The sequence below is a fragment of the Lethenteron reissneri genome, chromosome 67 (genome assembly GCF_015708825.2).
Source record: "Lethenteron reissneri isolate LAM-NWPU_2019-01 chromosome 67, ASM1570882v1, whole genome shotgun sequence".
Classification (NCBI taxonomy): Eukaryota; Metazoa; Chordata; class Hyperoartia; order Petromyzontiformes; family Petromyzontidae; genus Lethenteron; species Lethenteron reissneri.
This window is the reverse complement of record NC_083845.1, coordinates 8,084,884-8,111,772: the sequence shown is the minus strand read 5'-3', so window position 1 is coordinate 8,111,772 and position 26,889 is coordinate 8,084,884. Positions and strand designations below refer to the sequence as shown.

The 26,889-nt window shown below is 55.9% G+C and overlaps 1 protein-coding gene across 1 annotated transcript; it reads right to left on the bottom strand.

Annotated features, from left to right (window-relative positions):
- Positions 1-1,225: 1,225 nt before the first annotated feature.
- LOC133360056 (outer dense fiber protein 2-like) lies at positions 1,226-26,889 on the bottom strand. The gene is made up of 19 exons (XM_061578637.1): positions 26,761-26,889; positions 26,362-26,478; positions 24,165-24,383; positions 23,513-23,706; positions 22,041-22,167; positions 21,422-21,553; positions 20,720-20,794; positions 20,067-20,138; positions 17,842-17,958; positions 17,364-17,549; positions 16,155-16,264; positions 14,560-14,695; positions 13,720-13,830; positions 12,736-12,840; positions 9,163-9,321; positions 8,210-8,310; positions 7,204-7,366; positions 5,188-5,313; positions 1,226-1,495 (listed from the first exon to the last, which is right to left on the bottom strand). Exons 1-19 carry the CDS (start codon positions 26,872-26,874, stop codon positions 1,319-1,321), a joined length of 2,541 nt encoding a protein of 846 aa, XP_061434621.1. The 5' UTR covers positions 26,875-26,889; the 3' UTR covers positions 1,226-1,318.

Genomic DNA, 26,889 nt, shown 5'->3' with positions numbered 1-26,889 from the left:
GTTACGGGTAGGGTACGGGTATCGGGTACCCGATTGCGACCTCTGGGATGAAGCCATGTTGCAGGCGCGGGTGGGTTGATTCTAGGAACTTGAATTGTAAGAGACAAGACGTTGGGAAATGAGTGACAAACGGTTACCCACCAGTGACTCACGGCCTGCACGTACCCGTACCGGCCGCAACCAGGTCGCAAACGGGTACCCTTAGGCCCGGCTGGGTACGGGTAGCCGGGTATCCGGTAGGTACGGGTAGGGTACGGGTATCGGGTACCCCGGTTGCGACCTCGCCCTAGGCTACATCATTGACATGGTTCAACCCCCATGTGTCCCCTCAAGTTCCCTAAGATCTGGGGATGCAGATCTTCTCTCTGCATTCCCAGGTCGAAGCTGTCGGTCTGTGGGCGACGGAGATGTTCCCCGTGTAGCCACCAGGCGATGGAACGCTCTTCCACGAGGTATCAAGAGTCTTTGGACATTTTTGAATTGCGCCTACAAACCTAAATTTAATAAGCTTCCGCTTATAGAACTTTTAGCGAATTTAGGGAATTATTTTTTTTATGAATTTATAATATTATTTTCATGCCCGGTGTCTGTTGTTGATGTGTCATGTACAATGCTTCGAGATCCTTGATGAAAATCGCTCTATAATGTCATTGTTATTACAAAACCTTTATCCGATAAGCGGAGCATTTAGCTGCATTTCATTCCATTTGTTTTTCATTCCTTTTTACAAATTTGCTGTTTTCCCGTGCTTTGGTTCAAATTCCGTTTGTTCCGATAGCTCAAACCGTGACCGATTCTCCGCTGGCCACATCCTAGCCGAGCCGGCACGGTCACGGCACGTGTGGTTATCCACTGGCTGCTTGCCGGGCAGATCCAGAACCAAACCCCCAATAAGTGCCACGTGCGTCTCCGGTCGCTCAACCGCGTGTGTGATGTCAGTACGTGGCAATGTCAGTCGGTACGTGGTGAGGACGTGTCACCGTTGTCGCCCACGCGCATCTCGGCTCGCTCACCGCGTCACCCACAGAGCGTCTCCGCTCGCTCACCGCGTGTGTGATGTCAGTCGGTACGCGGTGAGGACGTGTCACCGCGTCACCCACACGCGTCCCTGCTCGCTCACCGCGCGCGCCAAGCCGGTCTGTACGCGGTGAGGACGCGTCATCCCGTTGCCGCGTCGGGCCGGCTCAGCACGGCCCCGGCACGGCTCGGTTGTGCAGTGGAAAACCGAAATATACGTGTAAAAAAAAAAACTTTTTCAACGACTGAGCATTCCGGATGCGAAGTCGCCACGGGTCGGGGGGGGGGACCGGCGGCACCGTCACACGGGCGGAGCGCGCCCGCACGGGCGAGCTGGCGAGCGGAGCCGCGTCGCCGAACACGTTGCGTAGGAGGTCTTGAGGAAGTGCACGTAGCTCTGCATGCTGCGGTTCGTCGTCTCGGACTGCTCCAGGCGGTCGCGCAGGTCCTGCAGGCGGCTCGCGTGCCGACGCTCCGCCTGGGGGGGCGGCGGGGGGGGGGGGCAGCCATCAGCTACCGCGCCTTGAGAGCCGTGGGGCGTACGCGTGTGTGACGCTACGCAATCTCGTGGCAATGGGGGATCTAAACTATGGAACTGTTCACGATTTACAAACGGCAGATTAAAGTATGAAAGTAAACTAATCAATTCTTGATAATTGGTTTTTACCCTTTTATCTGGCAACAAAACTGACACCTTTTTTATAAGGAGTCATGTTTGCATAGACCACAATAGCTGCAGTCGTAATGCAAAAAAAAACATAACTCTGATAATGTATGCACTGTCCTTGAAGTTGATTGGTCCACACCCGAGACAGCTTTCCTTAGAGCCTAGTCTCACATGGTGTTGGACCAGATGACGCCAAAAGGCGCATTACGACTGCAGGTATTGTGGTCTATGCAAACATGACTCCTTGTAAAAAAGGTGTCAGTTTTGTTGCCAGATAAAAGGGTAAAAAAACAATTATCATATTTTTCTACTGGCAAATGAGGTTCCAATGGTGTAAACAATTCTTGTTTAACGTAGGTAAGGCCCCACCGCACTGTGCCGGCCTTCATAGGCGCTGCTCGCTAACAGCGCTCATACCAAGATTCTGTTCAAGGCTACAAGGGGGATATTTGTCTGTTGATCTTTATTTGCCTGTGTCTGTGTGTGTATATGCGGTAGTGTAGCGTGTAGTGCGCTGTGCTACGAACCAGGCGACCCGAGTTCGATTATCTGAACTGGTCCTGGGCCCCCCCTAGTCAAACGAGTACCTAGTGCGGTGTGTAAAACAGCCATAAACTATTTTCTATTTACCAGCTAAAGGCTCCACTAAGCTGCATAGCGCTTTTTAACAAGCGACGTGGCCACACGCAATGATAGCTCAACGGAAGTGGCTTCTCACCGCGGAGACATTTACAGGATCTACTACTGCAAAGGGCCGTGCCGCGAATTCCTCCGTGCGCGGAGTTTGCTCTGCGCCGCGTTCGCGCGTGCGAGTGCACCCAGCATGGCACAAGCGCCGTGGTGACGTCACCGCCGCTCGGTGGTGAACGGCGGCGGTTGTTGTTGTGAGCGGGGAGCGGTGGAGCAGCTGTTAGCGCGCTGCGCTACGAACCCGGCCACCCGGGTTCGATTCCCGCTCATGGCCAACCAATGCCAGTAACAATAATCTGAACCAGTCCTGGGGCCTCGCCAATGTCGAATCGACCTCAAATGAGTACCTGGTGGCGGCGTGTAGTAAACATCGCCACTGGGGAGACAAAGGCGGCCGGGCGGGCGTGGTGCTCGCCACCCACCCCCATCGTGTGTCGTGCCGGCCTTCGTGAGGCGCTGCTACTCGCGAACAGCGCTTGCCCCAAAAGTCTGGTAAGGCTACACGGCGTGGGGGGGAACCTTTGTCTTTGTGGCGAACACCGGCTGCTCATATCCGCAACGCCGGTGCACAGTGCAAACACGGAATAATCACGGAAGCCAGAGCGTAACAACATCCGGCAAGCGCTGGAGCTGGCGTCACGTGGGCTGGGGACGTCACTGCGACGTCGCGGCACCGCCGGCAATGTTGACCGCACGGCGACAGATGCAGCCGCGTCGTAGAATAACAAACGGCTCCAATTGTGAACGGAGGAGAGTTTCGCCGAGTCCCAAGAGGGTGCTGCTGGTGCCACATTGGGGTCGCGTGGCCCGTGAGCTCCACGAGTAATAGATGGTTCGTGTGGGAGGAGGATCCCGGAGACAACCCAGGAGACGCCGGTACAGCGAAACGTGGAGAAATCTCCATCTGTCCCATTTGTAATGTGTTGAGTGCTGCCCCCTACGCAGGCGTGTGGGTTTTCTATGGGTGCTCCCGTTTCCTACCTTCTTTGTTGGCCTTCCCCCGTACCTCTCACGAGCGTGGTTGGGTACGTAGGGTGCGAAAGAAGTTCAACATACATCCACACTGCCCATAGACTAACACTGTCCATAAACTCAACACTGTCCATAAACTAAACACTGCCCATAGACTCAACACTACCCATAGACTCAACACTGCCCATAGACTCAACACTACCCATAGACTCAACACTGCCCATAGACTCAATACTGCACGTCCAATTAGCACAGTTGGCTACTTGTAGCACAACGTACATACATACTGAGGCATCCTCTACGCGCCTCTCGTGTGCTGCGGATTGCTCTGCGCCTGCATGAATGACGCTACCGTGTAAACACACGACATCATCATTCTTATTCCTGCTGTTGTTGTTGCAATAATATTATTACTACGGGACACAAAGCTGTCTGTCGTACCACCTGCTCTGTCTGAGCGTGTTAACGAGCGTTTGCTACCTGCGATTACTGCCAAGGGCCCCATTCTGGCGAGGAGATGTTAACTCCCTCGCCTGGTATGCAGGAGGCCGTAGGTTCGATCCCGACCCTGACGCCTGCTGCTGTATATTTGGAGATTGCGTGTCTCTCTCTCTCATCATCATCACGGTGGCTAAAAGATGTTAACTACCTCACCTGGTATGCAGGAGGTCGTAGGTTCGATCCCGACCCTGACGCCTGCTGCTGTATATTTGGAGATTGCGTGTCTCTGTCTCTCATCATCATCACGGTGGCTAGGAGATGTTAACTACCTCGCCTGGTGTACAGGATGTCGTGGGTTTGATCCTGACCCCTGCTGTATATGTGGAGTTTGCGTGTGTCTCTCTCTCTCTCCCTGTTGTGGTCGCGTGGATTTTTCTCCAGGCCCTCCGGTTTTTCCCACTTCGTTGAGCTATCCTTCGTGGTTAAATAACCAATAGTTCATCGTTTTAAATATGAGTTTTGCGCCTCACTGCTCCCAGCTCGGAGCCGTTTAACCAAATCGCCGGCCCTCCGGCCGGACGTGTTGCTGGCCACGCACCCCCTCGTGTGCCACAGCGCCGGCCTTCGTAGGCGCTGCTACTCGCTAACAGCACTTGCCCCTACAGTCTGTTAAGGCTATACGGGGAGGTGGGTATCTTTGTCTTTCACTCGTTGCTGCAATGTGGCGGTTGTGGAGAGAGTGGAGCAGTTCCCATAATTCGTGGAAGTGCGCTCACGGCGAGCTCCGGTTTGGCGGCGGAGATCGCACTTCGAATCTGTCAAGTGGCATTATCTTCTCGTTGGCTGCGTAAGTAACGGCTGTGTGGAAGCTGCCTAGCCTGTGGCTGCAAACGAAGACTAGGCTCTTCTCTTTGTGTGTGCGTGTGTGTGTGTGCGCGCGAGCGTGTGCGCGTGTGCGTGCGTGCGCGTATGTGTGTGCGTGTGTGAGCGTGTGTGTGTGTGCGTGTGTGTGCATGTGTGCGCGTGTGTGTGTACGCGTGTGTGAGCGTGTTTGTGCATGTGCGTGTGTGTGCGAGCGTGTGTGTGTGAGCGTGTTTGTGCATGTGCGTGTGTGTGCGAGCGTGTGTGTGCGAGCGTGTGTGTGCGAGCATGTGTGTGTGAGCGTGTGTGTGTGAGCGTGTGTGTGTGCATGAGAGCGTGTGTGTGAGCGTGTGTGTGCGTGTGTGTGTGAGCGTGTGTGTGCACGTGTGTGAGCGCGCGTGTGAGCGTGTGCGTGCGTGTGTGTGTGCGTGTGTGTGCGTGTGTGTGAGCGTGCGTGTGTGAGTGTGTGTGTGAGCATGTGTGAGCGTGTGTGAGCGTGTGTGAGCGTGTGTGAGCGTGTGTGTGGCGTGGCTCCTCACGTCGTCCTTGGCGCGACGCAGCTGTGCGGCCTCTGCGCGAGTGCGGCTCAGCTGAGCCTCCAGTTCCAGAGCCTTGGCCTGGGCGGCGCGCTCCTTGCCCTGCGCTCGCTCACGAGCCTGCTCCACCTGGGGTGACAGCGACACACGCACAGTGACACACACCGCCATTCGCCACTAGGTGGCGGTGACGTCACCACGACGCTTGTGCCAGGCTATGTGCACCTTGAGGCCACGTGAAGTGTCGAACGCCCGCTGGCAGGAGGTCACGGGGCAGACCCAGGTGCCACGAGTCAACTGACTGAGATGACCGAGATGACTGGCTGATGCACCACCTGTGCCCCCTACTGTGCCAACTTGCTGTGCTTTAGCCACCCGGCGCTCCGCTCGTTGTTGTGAGCATCGCTCCTCCGCCCTCCGTTGTTATTGGAGGGCGACTGCCTCCAACTGCCCAGCAGCGTCTTTCACGAGCCTCCTCCATAGAGGCCGATCTTGACACCGCTGGTACCAATCATCGGCAAGTCCACATCTATTCTCGAGCCCATGCCGCGCCTGTTTAGGCCCCTCTATCCGCCCGAACAAAAGCTGTTTAGGCATGTGGTGGGCTGGGCATGCGGGCTACATGACCCAGCCAACGCAGCCTTGCCTGCCGGAGGAGCTCACTGATGGAACTTTCTTTCAAGGATTTGTGAACTCCTCACACAATCCAGCCTGGGTCAACCTAGGATGGATCGTAGGCAGGCCAGCCTAAATGTTTCAAACTGGCGAAGATGTTCCATTAGGGGGGTCCACGTTTCGCAAGCGTAGAGAAGGGAGGTCATGACTGTGGCCAAGAAGATCCGAAGCTTCGTGTAGAGTGACAGACCAGGTACCTTCCACAGATATTGCCGCTCGACTGATTTGAAGTGAGACTTCTGCCATCAAACGGGAGCTGGTCATAAGCACAATGCCCAGCTATGGAAAACTCTCCACTCTCTCCACAACTGCTCCAACACCAATGGGGGCTGAGTGGGTGGAGTGTTTGATGGCACAAAATACCCAGGCAGGTGCTTAGTTTTGGTGGAACTGATGGTAAGACCCCACCTCTTAGTGGCAAGCTGCAGGTTCAGCTGTAGCACCTCCAACTCCTCCTCTGAGCGAGCAGCAATCACCAGATCAACGGCATACATAACCAATAGGGAGCCATCCCTTCACCGCACCCGGGCATCAATTAGCCTCCCTTTGTATCCGTACCAGATGGAAATTCTTCCGGTAGAGCCATGGAAAGCTTCACGAACTACGCAGTCAAAGATGATGAGTGCATTGTCTTTGAGCTGTACGCCTTTTGGCGTCCTCTGGTCTAGCACCAATTGAGACGAGGCTCAACAGAAAGCCGTCTCTGGTGTGGACCAATCAGTTTCAAGGACAATGCCATCATATTATCAGTGTTTTTTTTTCAAATTTTCTGTGGATTTCACACCTGATGACGATTGCTTGTGTTGCAGTCGAAACGTCGTGAGATTTTTTAATATTATATTTTTATTATTTTATTATTTCCCTTCTACGTGACTTTACCGAAAGAACCAAGAATATAGTGTGTTTTTGTTTGCATTTTGACCACAAGTATTGTGGTTAATGCACACATGATTCCTTGTAAAAAGGTTTCAGTTTTGTTGCCAGAAAAAAGGGGGAAAACCCTATTATTATTATAAAGATGATGATGTTAACTAATGTGGGAGCCCGTGCCCCCCACCCTGCACCCCCCTTCCCGCCCGTGCCCACCCACCCTGCACCCCCCTTCCCGCCCGTGCCCCCCACCCTGCACCCCCCTTCCCACCCGTGCCCCCTGCCCGTGCCCACCCACCCTGCACCCCCCTTCCCGCTCGTGCCCCCCACCCTGCACCCCCCTTCCCGCCCGTGCCCCCCACCCATGCCCCCCACCCGTGCCCACCCACCCTGCACCCCCCTTCCCGCCCGTGCTCCCCGCCCGTGCCCCCCGCCCGTGCCCCCCGCCCGTACCCCCCGCCCGTGCCCACCCACCTGTCTGCGAGCGTCGTCGAGCGCGAGCTCCAGCTGGCGAGACAGCGCCGCCACGTCGCGTGCCCTCTCCTCTCCGCGCAGCCGCTCCAGCGCCAGCGCCTCCTCCCGCTGGGCCACGGCCTGCGCCAGCTCGCGGCTCTGCTGCTCCGCGCCCTCCACACGTCTACACAGAGAGGCCCCCACCCCGACCGCGTGACCTTCCGCCGGCTTTTGGGGCAAGCGCCGTTCGCGTAGTGGCACCCCTCAAGGCCGGCACGGCGCACCACCCACGAGGTGGTGGTGTGGCCGGCAGCCACGGGGCCGGCCGCCTTTTGCGTGTGATGGGGCTGGCTGTGTGCGACGTTGCCGTGCGTGCACGTGTGAAGTTGCTGTGTGTGTGATGTTGCCGTGTGTGTGACGTTACCATGTGTGTGTGTGTGCGTGAGGTTGCCGTGTGTGAGACGTTACCATGTGTGTGTGTGTGTGTGATGTTGCCGTGTGTGAGACGTTACCATGTGTGTGTGTGTGCGTGATGTTGCCGTGTGCGTGACGTTACCATGTGTGTGTGAGACGTTGCCGTGTGTGTGTGTGCGTGAGGTTGCCGTGTGTGAGACGTTACCATGTGTGTGTGCGTGATGTTGCCGTGTGCGTGACGTTACCATGTGTGTGTGAGACGTTGCCGTGTGTGAGACGTTACCATGTGTGTGTGTGCGTGAGGTTGCCGTGTGTGAGACGTTACCATGTGTGTGTGTGTGCGTGATGTTGCCGTGTGTGTGACGTTACCATGTGTGTGTGAGACGTTGACGTGTGTGAGACGTTACCATGTGTGTGTGTGTGTGAGACGTTGACGTGTGTGAGACGTTACCATGTGTGTGTGTGTGCGTGCGCGTGTGACGTTGCCGTGCGTGCATGATGTTGCCGTGTGTGAGACGTTACCATGTGTGTGTGTGTGTGTGCGCGTGCGTGACGTTGCCGTGTGTGCGACGTTGCCGTGCGCGTGTGCGCGTGCGTGACGGCGCTGGTTAACCTCTGCAAGGCGTCGGTCTTGAGCTGCAGTTCGTGATTCACCTCCTGCAGCGATGCCGCGCTCTCCCGCACAGACTCCAGCTGCAGCGCCTGCTGCTCCGCCTGCACTGGCCGCCCCCCCACCGCACAGACAAGAGACAAAGGTCACCCGCGTAGCCTACGCACGCTGTCGGGGCAAGTGCCGTTCGCGAGCGGCATCCACAAACGGCACCACGTGCCTTGGTCCACCTATCACCTATGTCTGCCGAGCGCCGACGTTTATAAACCGAAACTGCGATGGATGTTCATCCACGGCCGAGTTCTGCCTTTAGTGGAGGCCTCGGGAACAGTTACGATAATCGTCACCAGTGTTGGCCCGTGAGCGGGAATCGAACCCCGTTTACACACATGCACAGACACACAACAACAAGAAGAACAACCGCCATTCGCCACTAAGTGGCGGTGACGTCACCACGGCGCCTTTGCCAGGCTATATGCACGTTGAGGCCACGTGAAGTGTCGAACGCCCGCTGGCAGGAGGTCATGGGACAGACCCAGGTGCCATGGGTCGACCGACTGAGATGACCGAGATGACTGGCCGATGCACCACCTGTGCCCCCTACTGTGCCAAATTGCTCTTTTATCCGCCCGGCTCTCCACTCGTTGTTGTGAGCATTGCTCCTCCGCCCTCGGTTGTTGTTGGAGGGCGACTGCCTCCACCTGCCCAGTAGCGTCCTTCACGAGCCTCCTCCACAGAGGCCGATCTTGACACCGCTGGTACCAGTCATCGGCAAGTCCACTCAGCTTCACATCCTCCTGTACCACATCACTCCATCTCTTCTCTAGCCCGTGCCGCGCCCGTCTAGCCCCCTCTATCCGGCCGAACAAAAGCTGTTTAGGCATGCGGTGGCTGGGCATGCGGGCTACATGACCCAGCGCAGACACACACACGCGTACGCACACACACACACGGACCTTGAGGCGAGCCTCGGCCAGGCTGGACGCCTGCTCGGCCTCCCTCCTGTGCGCGGTGGCCAGCGTGGCCTCGCTGTCGCGCAGACGCAGCTCAGCGGCCTTCAGCATCTCGGGCAGCGGCTCCAACTGGGAGAGACGCGACTCCACCGAGCGCCGCATCTACACGCAGACGCCGTCGTAGAGACGCACGCGCAGAGATTAAACTTAGACACACACACACATTACACTTAGACACACACACACACACATTACACTTAGACACACATCACACTGAGACGCACACACACAGACATTACACTTAGACACACATCACACTGAGACGCACACACACAGACATTACACTTAGACATACATCACACTGAGACGCACACGCACAGACATTACACTTAGACACACACACACAGACATTACACTTAGACACACATCACACAGAGATGCACACGCACAGACATTACACTTAGACACACATCACACTGAGACGCACACGCACAGCCATTACACTTAGACACACACACACAGACATTACACTTAGACACACATCACACTGAGACGCACACGCACAGACATTACACTTAGACACATCACACTGAGACGCACACACACAGACATCACACTTAGACACACATCACACTGAGACGCACACACACAGACATCACACAGACACATATTACACTTAGACACACACACATTACACTTAGACACACATCACACCGAGACGCACACGCACAGACATTACACTTAGACACACATCACACTGAGACGCACACGCACAGACATTACACTTAGACACGCATTACACTTAGACACACACACATTACACTTAGACACGCATTACACTTAGACACACACACATTACACTTAGACACACATCACACTGAGACGCACACGCACAGACATTACACTTAGACACGCGCACACAGATTACATACAGAGATACACACATACATACACTACACATAGAGATACACACACACGTAGATACACACAGAGATACACTACACACAGAGATACACACACACGTAGATACACACACATACACTACACACAGAGATACACACACACAGATACACACAGAGATACACTACACACAGAGATACACACACACGTAGATACACACACATACACTACACACAGAGATACACACACACGTAGATACACACAGAGATACACACACACGTAGATACACACAGAGATACACAAAGATCAAAGATCCCCCGTATAGCCTTAACAGACTGTAGGGGCAAGTGCTGTTAGCGAGCACCTATGAAGGCCGGAACGGTACACGAGGGGGTGGGTGGCCAGCACCACGCCCGACCGCCTTTGTCTCCCCAGTGGCGATGTTTACACACCGCACCAGGTACTCATTTAAGGCTGAGTCGACCTAGGGGAGGCCCAGAACCAGTTCAGATAATCGTCACTGGTGTTAGCCGTGAGCGGGAATCGAAGCCAGGTCGCCAGGTTCATAGCGCAGCTCGCTAACCGCTGCACTACCGCTCCCCACAGAGATACACACACACAGATACACACACACACGTAGATACACACAGAGATACACACACAGATACACACACACGTAGATACACACAGAGATACACACACACGTAGATACACACAAAGATACACACACACGTAGATACACACAGAGATACACACACACGTAGATACACACAGAGATACACACACACAGATACACACACACATTACACTTAGACACACACACATTACACTTAGACACACATCACACTGAGACGCACACGCACAGACATTACACTTAGACACGCGCACACAGATTACATACAGAGATACACACACACACGTAGATACACACAGAGATACACACACACACGTAGATACACACAGAGATACACACACACACGTAGATACACACAGAGATACACACACACGTAGATACACACAGAGATACACACACACGTAGATACACACAAAGATACACACACACGTAGATACACACAGAGATACACACACACGTAGATACACACAGAGATACACACACACGTAGATACACACAGAGATACACACACACGTAGATACACACAGAGATACACACACACGTAGATACACACAGAGATACACACACACGTAGATACACACAGAGATACACACACACGTAGATACACACAAAGATACACACCACGTAGATACACACAGAGATACACACACACGTAGATACACACAGAGATACACACACACGTAGATACACACAGAGATACACACACACACGTAGATACACACAGAGATACACACACACGTAGATACACACACGTAGATACACACAGAGACACACACACACAGATACACACACACATTACACTTAGACACACACACATTACACTTAGACACACATCACACTGAGACGCACACGCACAGACATTACACTTAGACACGCGCACACAGATTACATACAGAGATACACACACACACGTAGATACACACAGAGATACACACACACACGTAGATACACACAGAGATACACACACACGTAGATACACACAGAGATACACACACACGTAGATACACACAAAGATACACACACACGTAGATACACACAGAGATACACATACACGTAGATACACACAGAGATACACACACACATACACTACACACAGAGATACACACACACGTAGATACACACAGAGATACACACACACGTAGATACACACAGAGATACACACACACACGTAGATACACACAGAGATACACACACACATACACTACACACAGAGATACACACACACGTAGATACACACAGAGATACACACACACATACACTACACACAGAGATACACACACACATACACTACACACAGAGATACACACACACGTAGATACACACAGAGATACACACACACGTAGATACACACAGAGATACACACACACACGTAGATACACACAGAGACACACACACACGTAGATACACACAGAGATACACACACACACGTAGATACACACAGAGATACACACACACACGTAGATACACACAGAGATACAGCGGCTACAGCTGGGACTAGCCGCGGTTCGGGGGAGCACCACATCTTCTCGTGGCCACGGAGACGAGATCCGTACACGCGGCACGCACGCATGGAGAGAGGGGTGGCCATCGGTGATGACGGAGGTCGACGGGGGACCGAGATGAGATGAAGGGTGCCACGGTGGCTAGAAAATGTTAACTACCTCGCCTGGTGTACAGGAGGTCGTGGGTTCGATCCCAACCCTGACGCCTGCTGCTGTATATTTGGAGATTGCGTGTCTCTCTCTCTCTCTCTCATCATCATCACGGTGGCTAGCAGATGTTAACTACCTCGCCTGGTGTACAGGAGGTCGTGGGTTTGATCCTGACACCTGCTGTGTATTTGGAGTTTGCGTGTCTCTCTCTCTCTCCCCGTGGTCGTGTGGATTTTACTCCTCCGGTTTTTCTCTCCACATTTAGAATTGATGTCACGCGTTCAGAGTATTTGTCTGCTGCTAGAAATTGAAGCCACTTCGCCGAGTCATCATTTGTGATAGCCAAAAAAACCCAAACATTTCATAGCGGCCCTCGCTCTGCGTGGTCACCTGCTCGGCCTCCCGGCCGCTCTCGTCGCGAAGCCTCCGGTTCTCCTTCTCCGCCAAGTCCAGCTTCACCTTGAACTCGTCGGCCTCCACGCGAGTCTTCGTCACCTGGGGGCCGACAACGAGGTGGGGGGCGGGGGGAGTCCGCACGGCGTGGTGTGCGCGTCACACGCAAGGCGCTTTGCCACAAATGGAACCGCGGGAGCTCGCCCATCTCAAACTCTGGCCGTCCTCGCAGTGGTGGCGGCTTTTGGCCGGCCGTCGAACAAAGACGGTCGCGGCTTCGTCGCACTTTCAGATGTGCTTCCGCGGCCGTCTGGAACGCTCTTCCTTCCGATATCAGGAAGCCACTGGAGCTATGCACTTTTAAATCATGGTGGGCTACATATGGTGCGAAAGACGTTCAAAATACATAGAGACTTATAAACTCACCACACAGAGACCCATGGACTCACACATTGCATCGCGTGCTTCCAGATGCGATTCTGTGGCCGTCTGGAAAGCTCTTCATTTCGATATTAAGAAACCACTGGAGCTACACACCGGGCTGCTTTTTGTGTTGAGTTTGTTGTCCTTCCCCCGCACTGCCGATTAGCGTGGCTGGCTACGTACAGTGCGAAAGAAGTTCAACGTACATAGTAGAGTACTGCATGTCCAGACTTCCGCTCGCGCCACCACTCGGCAGCGTCCCGAAGCTCCCGTAAATAACAAAACTACGATAAGTGCACGGCAAGATGCCGGACGACGGCTGTCGGAATTTGTTCCGGACACGCGACGGAAGAATTGCATTGCCATCGATGACAGATGCCGGCGAATAGAGCAGTCCGGATAACAACCACCACCAACATCAAAATATTCAATCATCCTCACCACCGCCAGCCCCACCGCTACCATCACCACATGGTTCGAAATTCCAAGGAGGGAGCCATGCTCGCTCACCGGCTCAACGCGTTGGGTTCAGCGTGTTGGCACGGGAAACTCCCTCACCTGGGTCTTATATCCGTCCACCAGGCCCTCATACTGCTTCATGGTGGCCGTCAGCTGCTGCACCTCCGATTCGGCAAAGTGGAGTTTCTCCTCCACAGCCGAGAGGCTCGCCTGTGGTGACACGCGGGGGGACAAGCGGTGGGACAAGCGGGGGAACACGCAGGAGACACGCGGGGAGACGCGGGGAGATGCGGGGACACGCGGCGAGACACGGGGACACGTAGTGAGACGTGGTGAGACGCGGGGGATGCACGGGGACACGCGGTGAGACGCAGGGGGACATGCAGGAGACACGGGGACACACAGTGAGACGCGGGGAGATGCGGGGACACGCGGGGACACGCAGAGAGACGTGGTGAGACGTGGTGACATGAAGCGCGGGGATGCATGGCGAGACAAGGTGAGATGAGACCACCAGATTGTTCAGAGATCAGAGAGGCTGACAGGCATCTGCCGAGACCCTGGGTTCAAGTCCGGGTTTCACACCCACATGATGGGTAACCCGGCTCCTCAAGGGCAGCGCGTTGATGGTGGAGGAGAGGGTGGGGGGCCCCAGGACCGCTTCAGTTACCGGTCACGACCCATGACATCCTCCGGGCAGGAAACGAACCGGGGTCGCCAGGTTCGTAGCGCATTGCGCGAACCACAAGTCACCGCATTCTCACTTCGCGATTCGATCGCCCCTTCCCCGCGGTCCGTCTCGCTTGTACCGCTTCGTTCGCATTCACACGACACTCGCCAATTTTTTTATTCCCTACTTCTATAACCCCCGTCTCAGCCGAACCTCTGACCCTCGATCCCCCCCACCCCATCCCTGGCCGGCCGTGTGTGGTGGGTGACCTTGAGGCGCTCCCCGTGGAGCCGTGCGCCGGCCACGTCGCCGTTGGCTCGGTGGAGCCGCTCGGCGCTCGCCTCCCGCTCGGCCCGCGCTCGCTCCTCGGCCGCCCGGGCCTGCCGCTCCGCGTCCAGCACTCGTCTGCAGCGTGCAGACATGCACAGACACGCGCAGACACGTGCAGACGCGCATAGACACTCGCAGACACGTGCACAGACACACGCAGACACGCGCAGACGCACGCAGACGCACACAGACACGTGCACAGACGCACGCAGACGCACGCAGACACGTGCAGACACGCGCACAGACACACGCAGACACACGCAGACACACACCAGCATTGCTCATTCAGTTTAATGGCATTGAACCACGACGCCTCCTCTGCACTCTTCTATCGTTGCTGCTGCTGCCATGGTGACCGTTCCCGCGAACTTCGCTCGTTCATTCAGTCCTCCTCCACCAAATGTTGGGGGCTCCTCTCACGCGGTGTGTAGACCACCACGCTTGCAGGTCACAACGAAGACAAAGATCCCCTGTGTAGCCTGCAACAGACTGTAGGGGCAAGTGCTGTTAGCGAGCACCTATGAGGGCCGCCACGACACACGATGGGGTGGGCGGCCAGCACCACGCCCGGCCGCCTTTGTCTCCCCAGTGGCAATGTTTACACACCGCACCAGGTACTCGTTTGAGGCACCCCCCTATCTCCATGCGGGCCACCTCTCCCCCTCCTCGTCCCCCCCTCCCTCATTCTCCCCCCTCCCTTCGTCCCCCCCTCGCCCTCATCTCCCCCTTCATCCCCCCCCTCCCCCACGTCATCCCCGTGCGGGCCGCCCCGTCCATTTCCTCGCAACGCGGCCGACACCCGAGCCGTGCGGGTGGGATGACGACAGCCGGGACGACGCCGGCCTCCGTGATTGCAACGGCAAACACCGGGCGGGGGGCCACAAAGAAACCGCGGCGGCAGTGGAAGTGGCGATGCGGGCTGGGTGACGGTGGTGGGGGGGGGGGGCACGGCGACAGCCCAACACCCCCCGAACCCCCCCCCCCCGGGCTGCGTGCGCCGCCACCGGACGCTGAACAAACAGCGGCAGCTGGGCAGCGCGACGCCCTCTGGGTTCGTCTTACACGGCGGCGGCGGCGGGGGGCCATCACCTGCGGGTGTAAACCCTGCCCGCACGTGCCCCTCGCCGCCATTGGTTGGCACCGTGCCGCCGGCCCCGAGGGGCCCGCCAGCCCCACTAAGCTCTTCCACGGTTTGTGTACGACGGTGCGGGTTTACGTGGTCGTGCTACCTGCTGTTGTTGTTGTGTACGACTCTGTGGGTTTACACGGTCGTGCCGCCTGTTGTTGTTGTGTACGACGGTGCGGGTTTACACGGTCGTGCCGCCTGTTGTTGTTGTGTACGACTGAGTGGGTTGACTGGGTCGTGCCGCCTGTTGTTGTTGTTGTTGTGTACGACTGTGTGGGTTTACGTGGTCGTTTCGTTTGTTGTTGTTGTTGTGTACGACTGTGTGGGTTTACGTGGTCGTGCCGCCTGCTGTTGTTGTTGTTGTGTCTATAGAGAGAGAGAGAGCGGGGAGTGGACCCAGGCACTCACTCGCCGAGCGTCGCCACCTCCATCTCCAGCTGCGACTTCTCCTTGGAGAGCTTCCCGTTGCGCGACCGCCACGCCTCGGCAGACGCCAGCGTGTCCGCCAGCTGCGCCTCCTGCTCGAAAACACCGCACACACACACACGCACACACACACGCACACACACACACGCACACACACACACGCACACACACACACGCACACACACACACGCACGCAGGCACACACACACACACGCACGCAGGCACACACACACACACCGTGCGTAGCCTTTAACCCTTTGCCGTGTTCCGGGACAACCGCAGGTCGCAGGTTGGGTCCCGTTACACCGCCCAATCTCGGCGTTCATTTTGTTCGGTGAGAAGTAGCAGCGCCGCTGTTTTTAAACGACGTCGTTACTCGCCACGGAGAACCACGGGGACACGACCGCCGCCACTCTGCGGTAGCTGGCAGCCAAACTGTGCCGCACGCCCTCCCGCATGGCCTTGTGGGAGCCTCGGTATCGACACATTTATTTTATTTCAGCTTTTCTTCCGGACTGCCGCGGCGAGTGCCGTTGGCGAGCGGCACCTACGAAGGCCGGCACGGCGCACCTTTGAGGGGGTGGGTGGCCAGCATCACGCCCGGCCACCTTTGCCTCCCCCGGTGCTGACGTTGAAGGAGGCTGTGTGAGCGTCACTGCATATGCGGTTCTGTCTGCGCGAGCCTGTGTACGTGCGAGTCTGTCGCTCCTTGTGTCTTTCCGTCCTTCTGTGGGATTCTGTCCCTGTGTGTGTCTCCATTTCTCTCTCTTTCTGTGAGCCATCTCTGGTAGCTGCTGCACTGTGTGCGAGTCTGTTTGTATCTCCGAGTCTCTCGGAGTCCCTCTGTGTGTGTCTCTGTGTGTGTGTGTCTGTCTGTGTATCTCTGTGCGTGTGTCTCTGTGTGTGTCTCTGTGTGTGTCTCTCTGTGTGTCTCTCTCTGTTGCTCTGTCTGTGTCGCTCTCTCTGTGTCGCTCTCTCTGTGTCGCTCTCTCTCTGTGTGTCTCTCTCTCTGTGTCGCTCTCTCTGTGTCGCTCTCTCTGTGTCGCTCTCTCTCTGTGTGTCTCTCTCTCTGTCTGTCTCTCTCTCTGTCTGTCTGTCTCTCTCTCTGTCTGTCTGTCTCTCTCTGTGTGTCTCTCTCTCTGTGTGTCTCTCTCTCTCTGTCTGTCTCTCTGTCTGTCTCTCTCTCGTTGCCTTGTCCAGGAGCTCCGCGTGCAGCTGCTGCGCTGCGTCCTCCCCGCGCTGCGCCCGTGTCTTCAGCGCCCGCGTCGCCTTCTTCAGCGCCTCCTTGTCAGTCTCCCCTCGCTCGCGAGCCCGAGCCACCTCCTCGGCCAGCGCCTCCGCCTCCAGCCGCTGCTGCTCCAGCGCTCGCTCCAGCCCCTGCGCCGAGCAAAGGCAAAGGTCCCCCGTGTAGCCTCCCGCTCTCCTCGTGTAGCCTTAACATGCCGTTTGGGACGAGTGCTGTTACCGAGCAGCGCCTACGATGGCCGGCACGGCGCACGAGGGGGTGGGCGGCCAGCACCACGCCCGGCCGCCTTTGCCTCCCCAGTGGTGACGTTAACATGAGAACGCACGCACGTGTACACGCACAACCGCGCACACCCGCACACACCCGCGCACACGCACACCCGCGCACACGCACACCCGCGCACACACACACACCCGCGCACACCCGTATGTGTGTGGCGGCCCGGTTGTTGTCGGCCTCCTTGCTGCGCAGCTGTCCCTGGAGGTGAGCGCGCGTCACCTCCAGGCCCTTAGATGCGTCGGTGGCCGAGCGAGCCGAGTCCTGGCAACAACAACAACACGATTAGCACGGGTGGCTACGTACGGCGCGAGATAATTTCTGCATACATCCAGACTGCCCATAGACTAACGCTGCCCATAGACTCAACACTACCCATAGACTCAACACTGCCCATAGACTCAACACTGCCCATAGACTCAACACTGCCCATAGACTAAACACTGCCCATAGACTCAACACTGCCCATAGACTCAACACTACCCATAGACTCAACACTGCACCATAGACTCAACACCGCCCATAGACTAAACACTGCCCATAGACTCAACACTGCCCATAGACTAACACTGCCCATAGACTCAACACTGCCCATAGACTCAACACTGCCCATAGACTCAACACTGCCCATAGACTCAACACTGCCCACAGACTCAACACTGCCCATAGACTCAACACTGCCCATAGACTCAACACTGCCCACAGACTCAACACTGCCCACAGACTCAACACTGCCCATAGACTCAACACTGCCCATAGACTCAACACTGCCCACAGACTCAACACTGCCCACAGACTCAACACTGCCCATAGACTCAACACTACCCATAGACTCAACACTGCCCATAGACTCAACACTGCCCATAGACTCAACACTGCCCATAGACTCAACACTCCCCATACACTCAACACTGCCCATTAACTCAACACTGCCCATAGACTCAACACTGCCCATAGACTCAACACTACCTATACACTCAACACTACACATAGACTCAACACTGCCCATAGACTCAACACTACCCATAGACTCAACACTACCCATAGACTCAACACTACCCACAGACTCAACACTACCCACAGACTCAACACTGCCCATAGACTCAACACTACCCATACCCTCAACACTACCCACAGACTCAACACTACCCACAGACTCAACACTATCCATAGACTCAACACTGCCCATAGACTCAACACTGCCCATAGACTCAACACTACCCATACACTCAACACTGCCATAGACTCAACACTACCCATTGACTCAACACTGCCCATAGACTCAACACTACCCACAGACTCAACACTACCCACAGACTCAACACTATCCATAGACTCAACACTGCCCATAGACTCAACACTGCCCATAGACTCAACACTGCCCATAGACTCAACACTACCCATACACTCAACACTGCCATAGACTCAACACTACCCATTGACTCAACACTGCCCATAGACTCAACACTACCCATTGACTCAACACTGCCCATAGACTCAACACTACCCATTGACTCAACACTGCCCATAGACTCAACACTGCCCATAGACTCAACACTGCCCATAGACTCAACACTGCCCATAGACTCAACACTGCCCATAGCCACCGCGGCGTCATTAAGAACGCAAGGCAGAGGACGAGGTCCCCGAGGACGAAGAAACATTTCCCTGGCAGGCGGTGACCGAGCGCACCGCGTCTCATTAAACCAGAGCCCGGCAAAGACCCAGATTAGGCACCCGGTCACTCGCTGTGTGGGGAGCGGCGTTGGGTGACAGACGGCCTCCATTTAATCTCCGTTTAATCTCGCCGGCAAGTCGCTACGAGCTACGGGTGTGATCATTATTAGTCGAATTGATGGTCTAAGCCCAGTCATCAATGACTTACACAGAGGCCCGTAGACTCGCACAGAGACCCGTAGACTCTCACAGAGACCTGTAGACTCATACAAAGACCCAAAAACTCACACAGAGACCCGTAAACTCACAGAGACCCATAGGCTCGCACAAAGACCCGCAGACTCATACAAAGACCCATAGACTCTCAGAGAGACCCATAAACTCACAGAGACCCATAGGCTCGCACAGAGACCTGTAGACTAATACAAAGACCCATAAACTCTCAGAAAGACCCGTAAACTCACAGAGACCCATAGGCTCGCACAGAAACCTGTAGACTCATACAAAGACCCAAAGACTCACACAGAGACCCGTAAACTCACAGAGACCCATAGGCTCGCACAAAGACCCGTAGGCTCTCACAGAGACCTGTAGACTCATACAGAGACCTGTAGACTCATACAAAGACCCATAGACTCTCAGAGAGACCCGTAAACTCAGAGACCCATAGACTCATACAGAGGGCCCACACACACCTTCTCCAACTGCAGCTGTACAGCTGCTTGGCTCAGCTCCTTCTCCAGCTCCTGCAGCCGCGTGGCGAGGCGCTGAGATGCAGACACGCGGACAGACACCGGCGGACGGGCGGAGGGATTAACGGATGGACACAGATACAGAGCCGGATTGAAAAACACGAGGACAAGCAGACAAACACGTGGACGGATGGACAGACAGGCAGACACAGACTAATTGACAGACAGACACAAGGACGTAAACAAAGACAAAGATCCCCCGTATAGCCCGGACAGACTGTTGGGGCAAGAGCTGTTAGCGAGCAGCTATGAAGGCCAGAACGGCACACAAGGCGGTGGGTGGCCAGCACTAAGCCCAGCCGCCTTTGTTTCCCCAGTGCGATGTTTTGACGCACCACACCAGGTACTCATTTGAGGCTGAGCCGACCTAGGGAAGGCCCAGGACCGGTTCAGATAATCGTCACCGATGTTGGCCGTGAGCGGGAATCGAACTCGGGTCGCTAGGTTTGTAGCGCAGCGTAGCGCTAATCGCTACACCACCGCTCCCCCCAGACAGACACATAGACACACACACAGGATGTCCACGTGTCTTGACACGCACAGGACGTACACGTGTCTTGACACGCTTGTTCACGTGCGCCCGGTGCGTTGCTCACCGCGTTGTCGCCCTCGGCCAGGGTGAGTTTCCGCAGCAGAACGTCGCGCTGCTCCATCACCTGCGTCACGTCCAGCTGCAAAACAGACGAAGGATCACCCCCCCCCCCCCCACCCTGTAGCCTCACGCAGACTGGTGGGGGCAAGTGCTGCGAGCGAGTAGCACCCGTGACGGTGGGTGGGCAGCACCACCAAGGCCGCCTTTGTCTCCCCAGTGCTGACGTTCAGTACAGGCCGCAGCGGCTACTCGTCTGTAGGCCGACTCGACTTAGGGGAGGGCCCAGGATCGGTTCCGATAATCGCCACTCGTGTTGGGGCCGTGAGCCGTAATGGAACTTACCGCTGCGCCGCCGCTCCCCTTCTATCCCCGCGTCTCACCCCCACGTGTCATCCCCACGTGTCATCCCCACGTGTCACCCCCACGTATCACCCCACTTTTCACCCCCACGTCTCACCCCAACGTCTCACCCCCACGTCTCACCCCCACGTGTCACCCCCACGTCTCACCCCGTGCGTGTCTCACCCCGTGTCTCCTCGCCCGTCTCACCCCGTGTCTCACCCCACGTCTCACCCCGTGTCTCACCGCCCGTCTCACCCCATGCGCGTCCCACCCCGCATCTCACTCCCCACGTCTCACCCCTGCCCCCCGGCGCCTCACCACCTCGCATCTCACCCCGTGTGAGTGTGCGGCGCGAGTCTCTCACCCCGCTGGCGTGCTCGTTGCGAAGCAGCCTGCGCAGCGCTCTGTTGGCGACCTCAAACTCCTCCAGCTTCTCCATGAGCAGCTCCTTGTGGCGCGTGATGCGGCTGACGTCCGAGCAGCTCAAAGCCTTCTCCTGCAGCCTCAACAAACGCGCCGGTCAGGGTAGAGCTCCTCCTCGACGCCCGCCCACGGGAAGGGAGTTTCACGCGACCCAATCTGTGCTGCGATCCACCAAGCCCTTGCTGCTGCCTCCACAGCGCCGGACCACAGGCCACGTACAGGAGCAGCGTAGCCACCACCACCACCACTGCACCCACCGCCACCACCACCGCCCGGCAGTAACGCGACGACGACACGGTGTGGTATATGGACGTGGCGTGGCCTGTGATCCGGCACCGTGAAGGCGAGGGGGGGGGGGGTTGGTGGATCGCCGCACACAGATGACGATGGTGTTGTTGTTGTTGTTGCGAAACTCCCTTCTGCCCGTGGGTGGGCGTCGAGGAGCCGTACCCGTGGCTCTGCCAGGAGAAGGCGGTGCTCAGCAAAAACGCGCAAAAGCCACACGGCGGTGACACGGCGGCGGTGATGTCGCGGCGGCGACGCGACGCTGCGCTGCTTACGTGTCTCATGCGCGACACAAAGTCCCGGAGGGCCGCCACCTGCTTGGCCGCCGACGCCCCCACGGCCTCGGCCTCCAGCAGCTGGCCCAGCAGGCGGTCGCGGCCATCGGCGCCGCCTGCAGGCAGCCTGCGCGCCGACATCGAGGACGCAAACGTCAACGCCACTCGCACCGAATCTCCAATAACCTTCACAACTGCTCATTGTGTTCACTTTGTCGTCCTTCCCCCGCGCAGTTGGCTACGTAACGGTGAGAGAGAAGATCAACTTGCACACATACTTCCCGTAGACTCAACACTGCCCATAGACTTAACACTGCACGTAGACTCAACACTGCCCGTAGACTCAACACTGCCCATAGACTTAACACTTCCCATCGACTCAACACTACCGATAGACTCAACACTGCCCGTAGACTCAACACTGCATGTAGACTCAACACTGCCCGTAGACTCAACACTGCATGTAGACTCAACACTGCCCGTAGACTCAACACTGCCCGTAGACTCAACACTGCCCGTAGATTCAACACTGCCCGTAGACTCAACACTGCCCATAGACTCAACACTACCCATAGACTCAACACTGCCCGTAGACTCAACACTGCCCAAAGACTCAACACTGCCCATAGACTCAACACTGCCCATAGACTCAACACTACCCATAGACTAACACTGCACATAGACTCAACACTGCACATAGACTCAAGACTGCACATAGACTCAACACTACCTATAGACTCTACACTACCCATAGACTCAACACTGCCCATAGACTCAACACTACCCATAGACTCAACACTGCCCATAGACTCAACACTACCCATAGACTCAACACTGCCCATAGACTCAACACTGCCCATTGACTCAACACTGCCCATAGACTCAACACTACCCATAGACTCAACACTGCCCATAGACTCAACACTACCCATAGACTCAGCACTGTGGTGCTCGAGCGGCCAGGATAGAGTATGGTTTGTGGGACTGAGAGCAAATGAGTGGATGAGTGAGTGGGCAAATAAGTTGGTTTTCTTAGTAGTCCACAAGCAAACTGAATATAAACTATTTAAATGTTACCAGGTAAGGCGCATCGAGCTATAACAGCTCTTTTTCAGAGAAGACGGTGGATGACCTGGTCAGAAACGATAGCTCAACGAATTTGATTATCATCATGTGGAAATTTATAGCAGCCACATACTTGAAACTCGTGTTTCTAAATGTGGAGGCAAAAACCGGAGGACCCAGAGAAGAATCCACGCGACCACGGGAAGAGAAAACAACACGCCAACTCCAAATATACAGGAGGCGTCGTCAGGGTCGGGATCAAACCCACGACCTCATGTACACCAGGCGAGGGAGTCAACATCTCGCCACCATGGTGCCCCATAAGTGCCCACCCCTCCCTCCCCCCCCACATATCCCCGCCCTCCACCCTACCCCCTTAGGGCCTCCCCACCGGTTCCCCTGCGCACCGTGCCGAGTCCCCGTCGGGCCCGGCGTGCATCTCGAGGCTGCGTCGTCTCAGCCCCTCGCTCTGGTGGGGCGAGAGGTCGACGTCCCCCGGGGAGGAGGGCATGGCCGCCCCCCCGGCGCGGCGGCGCTGGCGCCACGCGGCCCCCTCGCTCACCGCCCGCTCTCGAGCGCGGTCCCGCCGCTCCTGGTCCACCTGGCGCACGGAGGGACGCGGAGACAGAGGGGGACACGAGAACGGAGAGACGGGGGGGGGGGGTGGAGACGCACGGAGCGCGGAGACGGTTAAACCCACGGTTGTGTGTCTACTTATTCCATCGTCCCTTCAGGGCGACTAAAATTGGTACAACTTTGCACATTTGTCTTTTAGACACAGGTGGAGATACATGGAGCATGGAGAGCACACGGGGCGTGGGAACAGAGATTGGGCACAGCGGAAGCACACACAGAATGGTTACGGGACCGAGTGATGTGGCATCGACTCAGCGTCGTGGCCCAGCCAGTGATGTGGCATCGACTCAGCGACGTGACCCAGCCGGTGCTGTGGCATGGACTGGACTCAGCGTCGTGGCCTAACCAGTGGTGTGGCATGGACTGGACTCAGCGTCGTGACCTAACCAGTGCTGTGGCCGGGGCCTCCGTTGCGCCGGTCACCTGGGCCTGCAGGGAGCTGACCTGCGCCAGCAGTCCGTCCACCGTCTTCTCAAACGCCGTCGCGGCCTCCCCATCCCCCTCCTCCCCCTCCTCCTCCTCCTCCCTCTGGGCAGCGTCCGCAACGTCCGTGGTGGTGAGGTCGCTCACGTGCAGGCCGGGCCGCATGCCGCCCGCGTCGGCGCCCCGCAGGGGAGAGATCTCCAGACGGTGCGTGGGGCCCTGAGGCGAAGCGCCGAGGGACAGAGGATCCAAACTCCACCCCCCCCCCCACATTCGCTCACCGTGTGTGGCGATGGCGGTCGAGCTGGTGTTTAGTCAACATCTCGCCCCGTGGTGAAATGTTAACTACCTCGCCTGGTATATAGGAGGTCGTGGGTTCGATCCCGACCCTGACGCCTGATGTATATTTGGAGTTTGCATGTCTCATTTCACCGCGTCAACCGCGTTCCAAACTAAACCAAACTAATTTTTATTTTACCAGGCAAGGCCAACTGAGCTGCATAGCTCTTTTTCGGAAGTGACCTGGCCACAAATGGTAGCTCAAAGAAGTGGCTTATTATATAGCAGCCAAATACTCAAATCGCACGTTGATTAAAAACATGTACATACGTATGTACGTTGAACTTCTTTTGCATCGTATGTAGCCAACCGTGCTCATCGGAGGTGCAGTGTTGAGTCTATGGGTATTGTTGAGTCTTTGGGAAGTGTTGAGTCTATGGGAAGTGTTGAGTCGATGGGAAGTGTTGAGTCGATGGGCAGTGTTGAGTCTATGGGCAGTGTTGAGTCTATGGGTAGTGTTGAGTCAATGGGAAGTGTAGAGTCTATGGGCAGTGTTGCGTCTATGGGTATTGTTGAGTCTATGGGCAGTGTTGAGTCTATGTGCAGTGTTGAGTCTATTGGCAGTGGTGAGTCAATGGGAAGTGTTGAGTCTATGGGCAGTGTTGAATTTATGGGTAGTAATGAGTCTATGGGTAGTGTTGAGTCTATGGGCAGTGTTGAGTCTATGGGCAGTGTTGAGTCTATGGGTAGTGTTGAGTCTATGTGCAGTGTTGAGTCTATGGGCAGTGTTGAGTCTATGTGCAGTGTTGAGTCTATGGGTAGTGTTGAGTCTATGGGCAGTGTTGAGTCTATGGGCAGTGTTGAGTCTATGTGCAGTGTTGAGTCTATGAGCAGTGTGAGTCTATGGGCAGTGTTGAGTCTATGGGTAGTGTTGAGTCTATGGGCAGTGTTGAGTCTATGGGCAGTGTTGAGTCTATGGGTAGTGTTGAGTCTATGGGTATTGTTGAGTCTATGGGTATTGTTGAGTCTATGGGTAGTGTTGAGTCTATGGGTAGTGTTGAGTCTATGGGCAGTGTTGAGTCTATGGGTAGTGTTGAGTCTATGGGCAGTGTTGAGTCTATGGGTATTGTTGAGTCTATGGGTAGTGTTGAGTCTATGGGTATTGTTGAGTCTATGGGTAGTGTTGAGTCTATGGGTAGTGTTGAGTCTATGGGCAGTGTTGAGTCAATGGGAAGTGTAGAGTCTATGGGCAGTGTTGCGTCTATGGGTATTGTTGAGTCTATGGGCAGTGTTGAGTCTATGTGCAGTGTTGAGTCTATTGGCAGTGGTGAGTCAATGGGAAGTGTTGAGTCTATGGGCAGTGTTGAATTTATGGGTAGTAATGAGTCTATGGGTAGTGTTGAGTCTATGGGCAGTGTTGAGTCTATGGGCAGTGTTGAGTCTATGGGTAGTGTTGAGTCTATGGGCAGTGTTGAGTCTATGAGCAGTGTGAGTCTATGGGCAGTGTTGAGTCTATGGGTAGTGTTGAGTCTATGGGCAGTGTTGAGTCTATGGGCAGTGTTGAGTCTATGTGCAGTGTTGAGTCTATGGGTAGTGTTGAGTCTATGTGCAGTGTTGAGTCTATGTGCAGTGTTGAGTCTATGGGTAGTGTTGAGTCTATGTGCAGTGTTGAGTCTATGTGCAGTGTTGAGTCTATGGGCAGTGTTGAGTCTATGGGCAGTGTTGAGTCTATGGGTAGTGTTGAGTCTCTGGGGCAGTGTTGAGTCTATGGGCAGTGTTGAGTCTATGGGTAGTGTTGAGTCTATGTGCAGTGTTGAGTCTATGGGTAGGTTTAGTCGATGGGCAGCGAGTATGTACGTTGAACTTCTTTCGCACAGTACGTAGCCAACCGTGCTAATCGGAGGTGTGGGAGACTCACCTCCCAGGCGTAAGTCTTGTCCCGCACAGAGGTTTTTCCGGGTGGGATCCACGGCCCGCGGCTCCGTCCTCGCGGCGTCGACCGTGCGCTCGCCCGCTCGCCCCCCACGGTTCGTCCCTGCAATCGAGCAGCAACCGCGCAACAACAACAAACGATACAGTAACTCGATAACAACAACAACACCACCACCACCACAACACGTGAGCCCGTAACAACAACACAACAGCACGACACATTACACGCAGAAAAAAACGGCGTGACAATAAACTGCACCTCCGATGAGCACGGTTGGCTACGTACGGTGCGAAAGAAGTTCAACGTACACACATACATACTGCCCATAGACTCAACACTGTTGATGCGCGTGCCCCTACGCGGGAGCCGCCGCATGCCCCTCACCTCCGCGGAGCCGGCTCCCACGCGGGGCTTGCGCGTCTTCTTGAGGTGCACGTGCACCGGCGTGTCTTCGTCCACGTGCACGTGCACCGGCGGGGAGCCCGTGCGCATCTTCATGGTCCTGCCGCACTG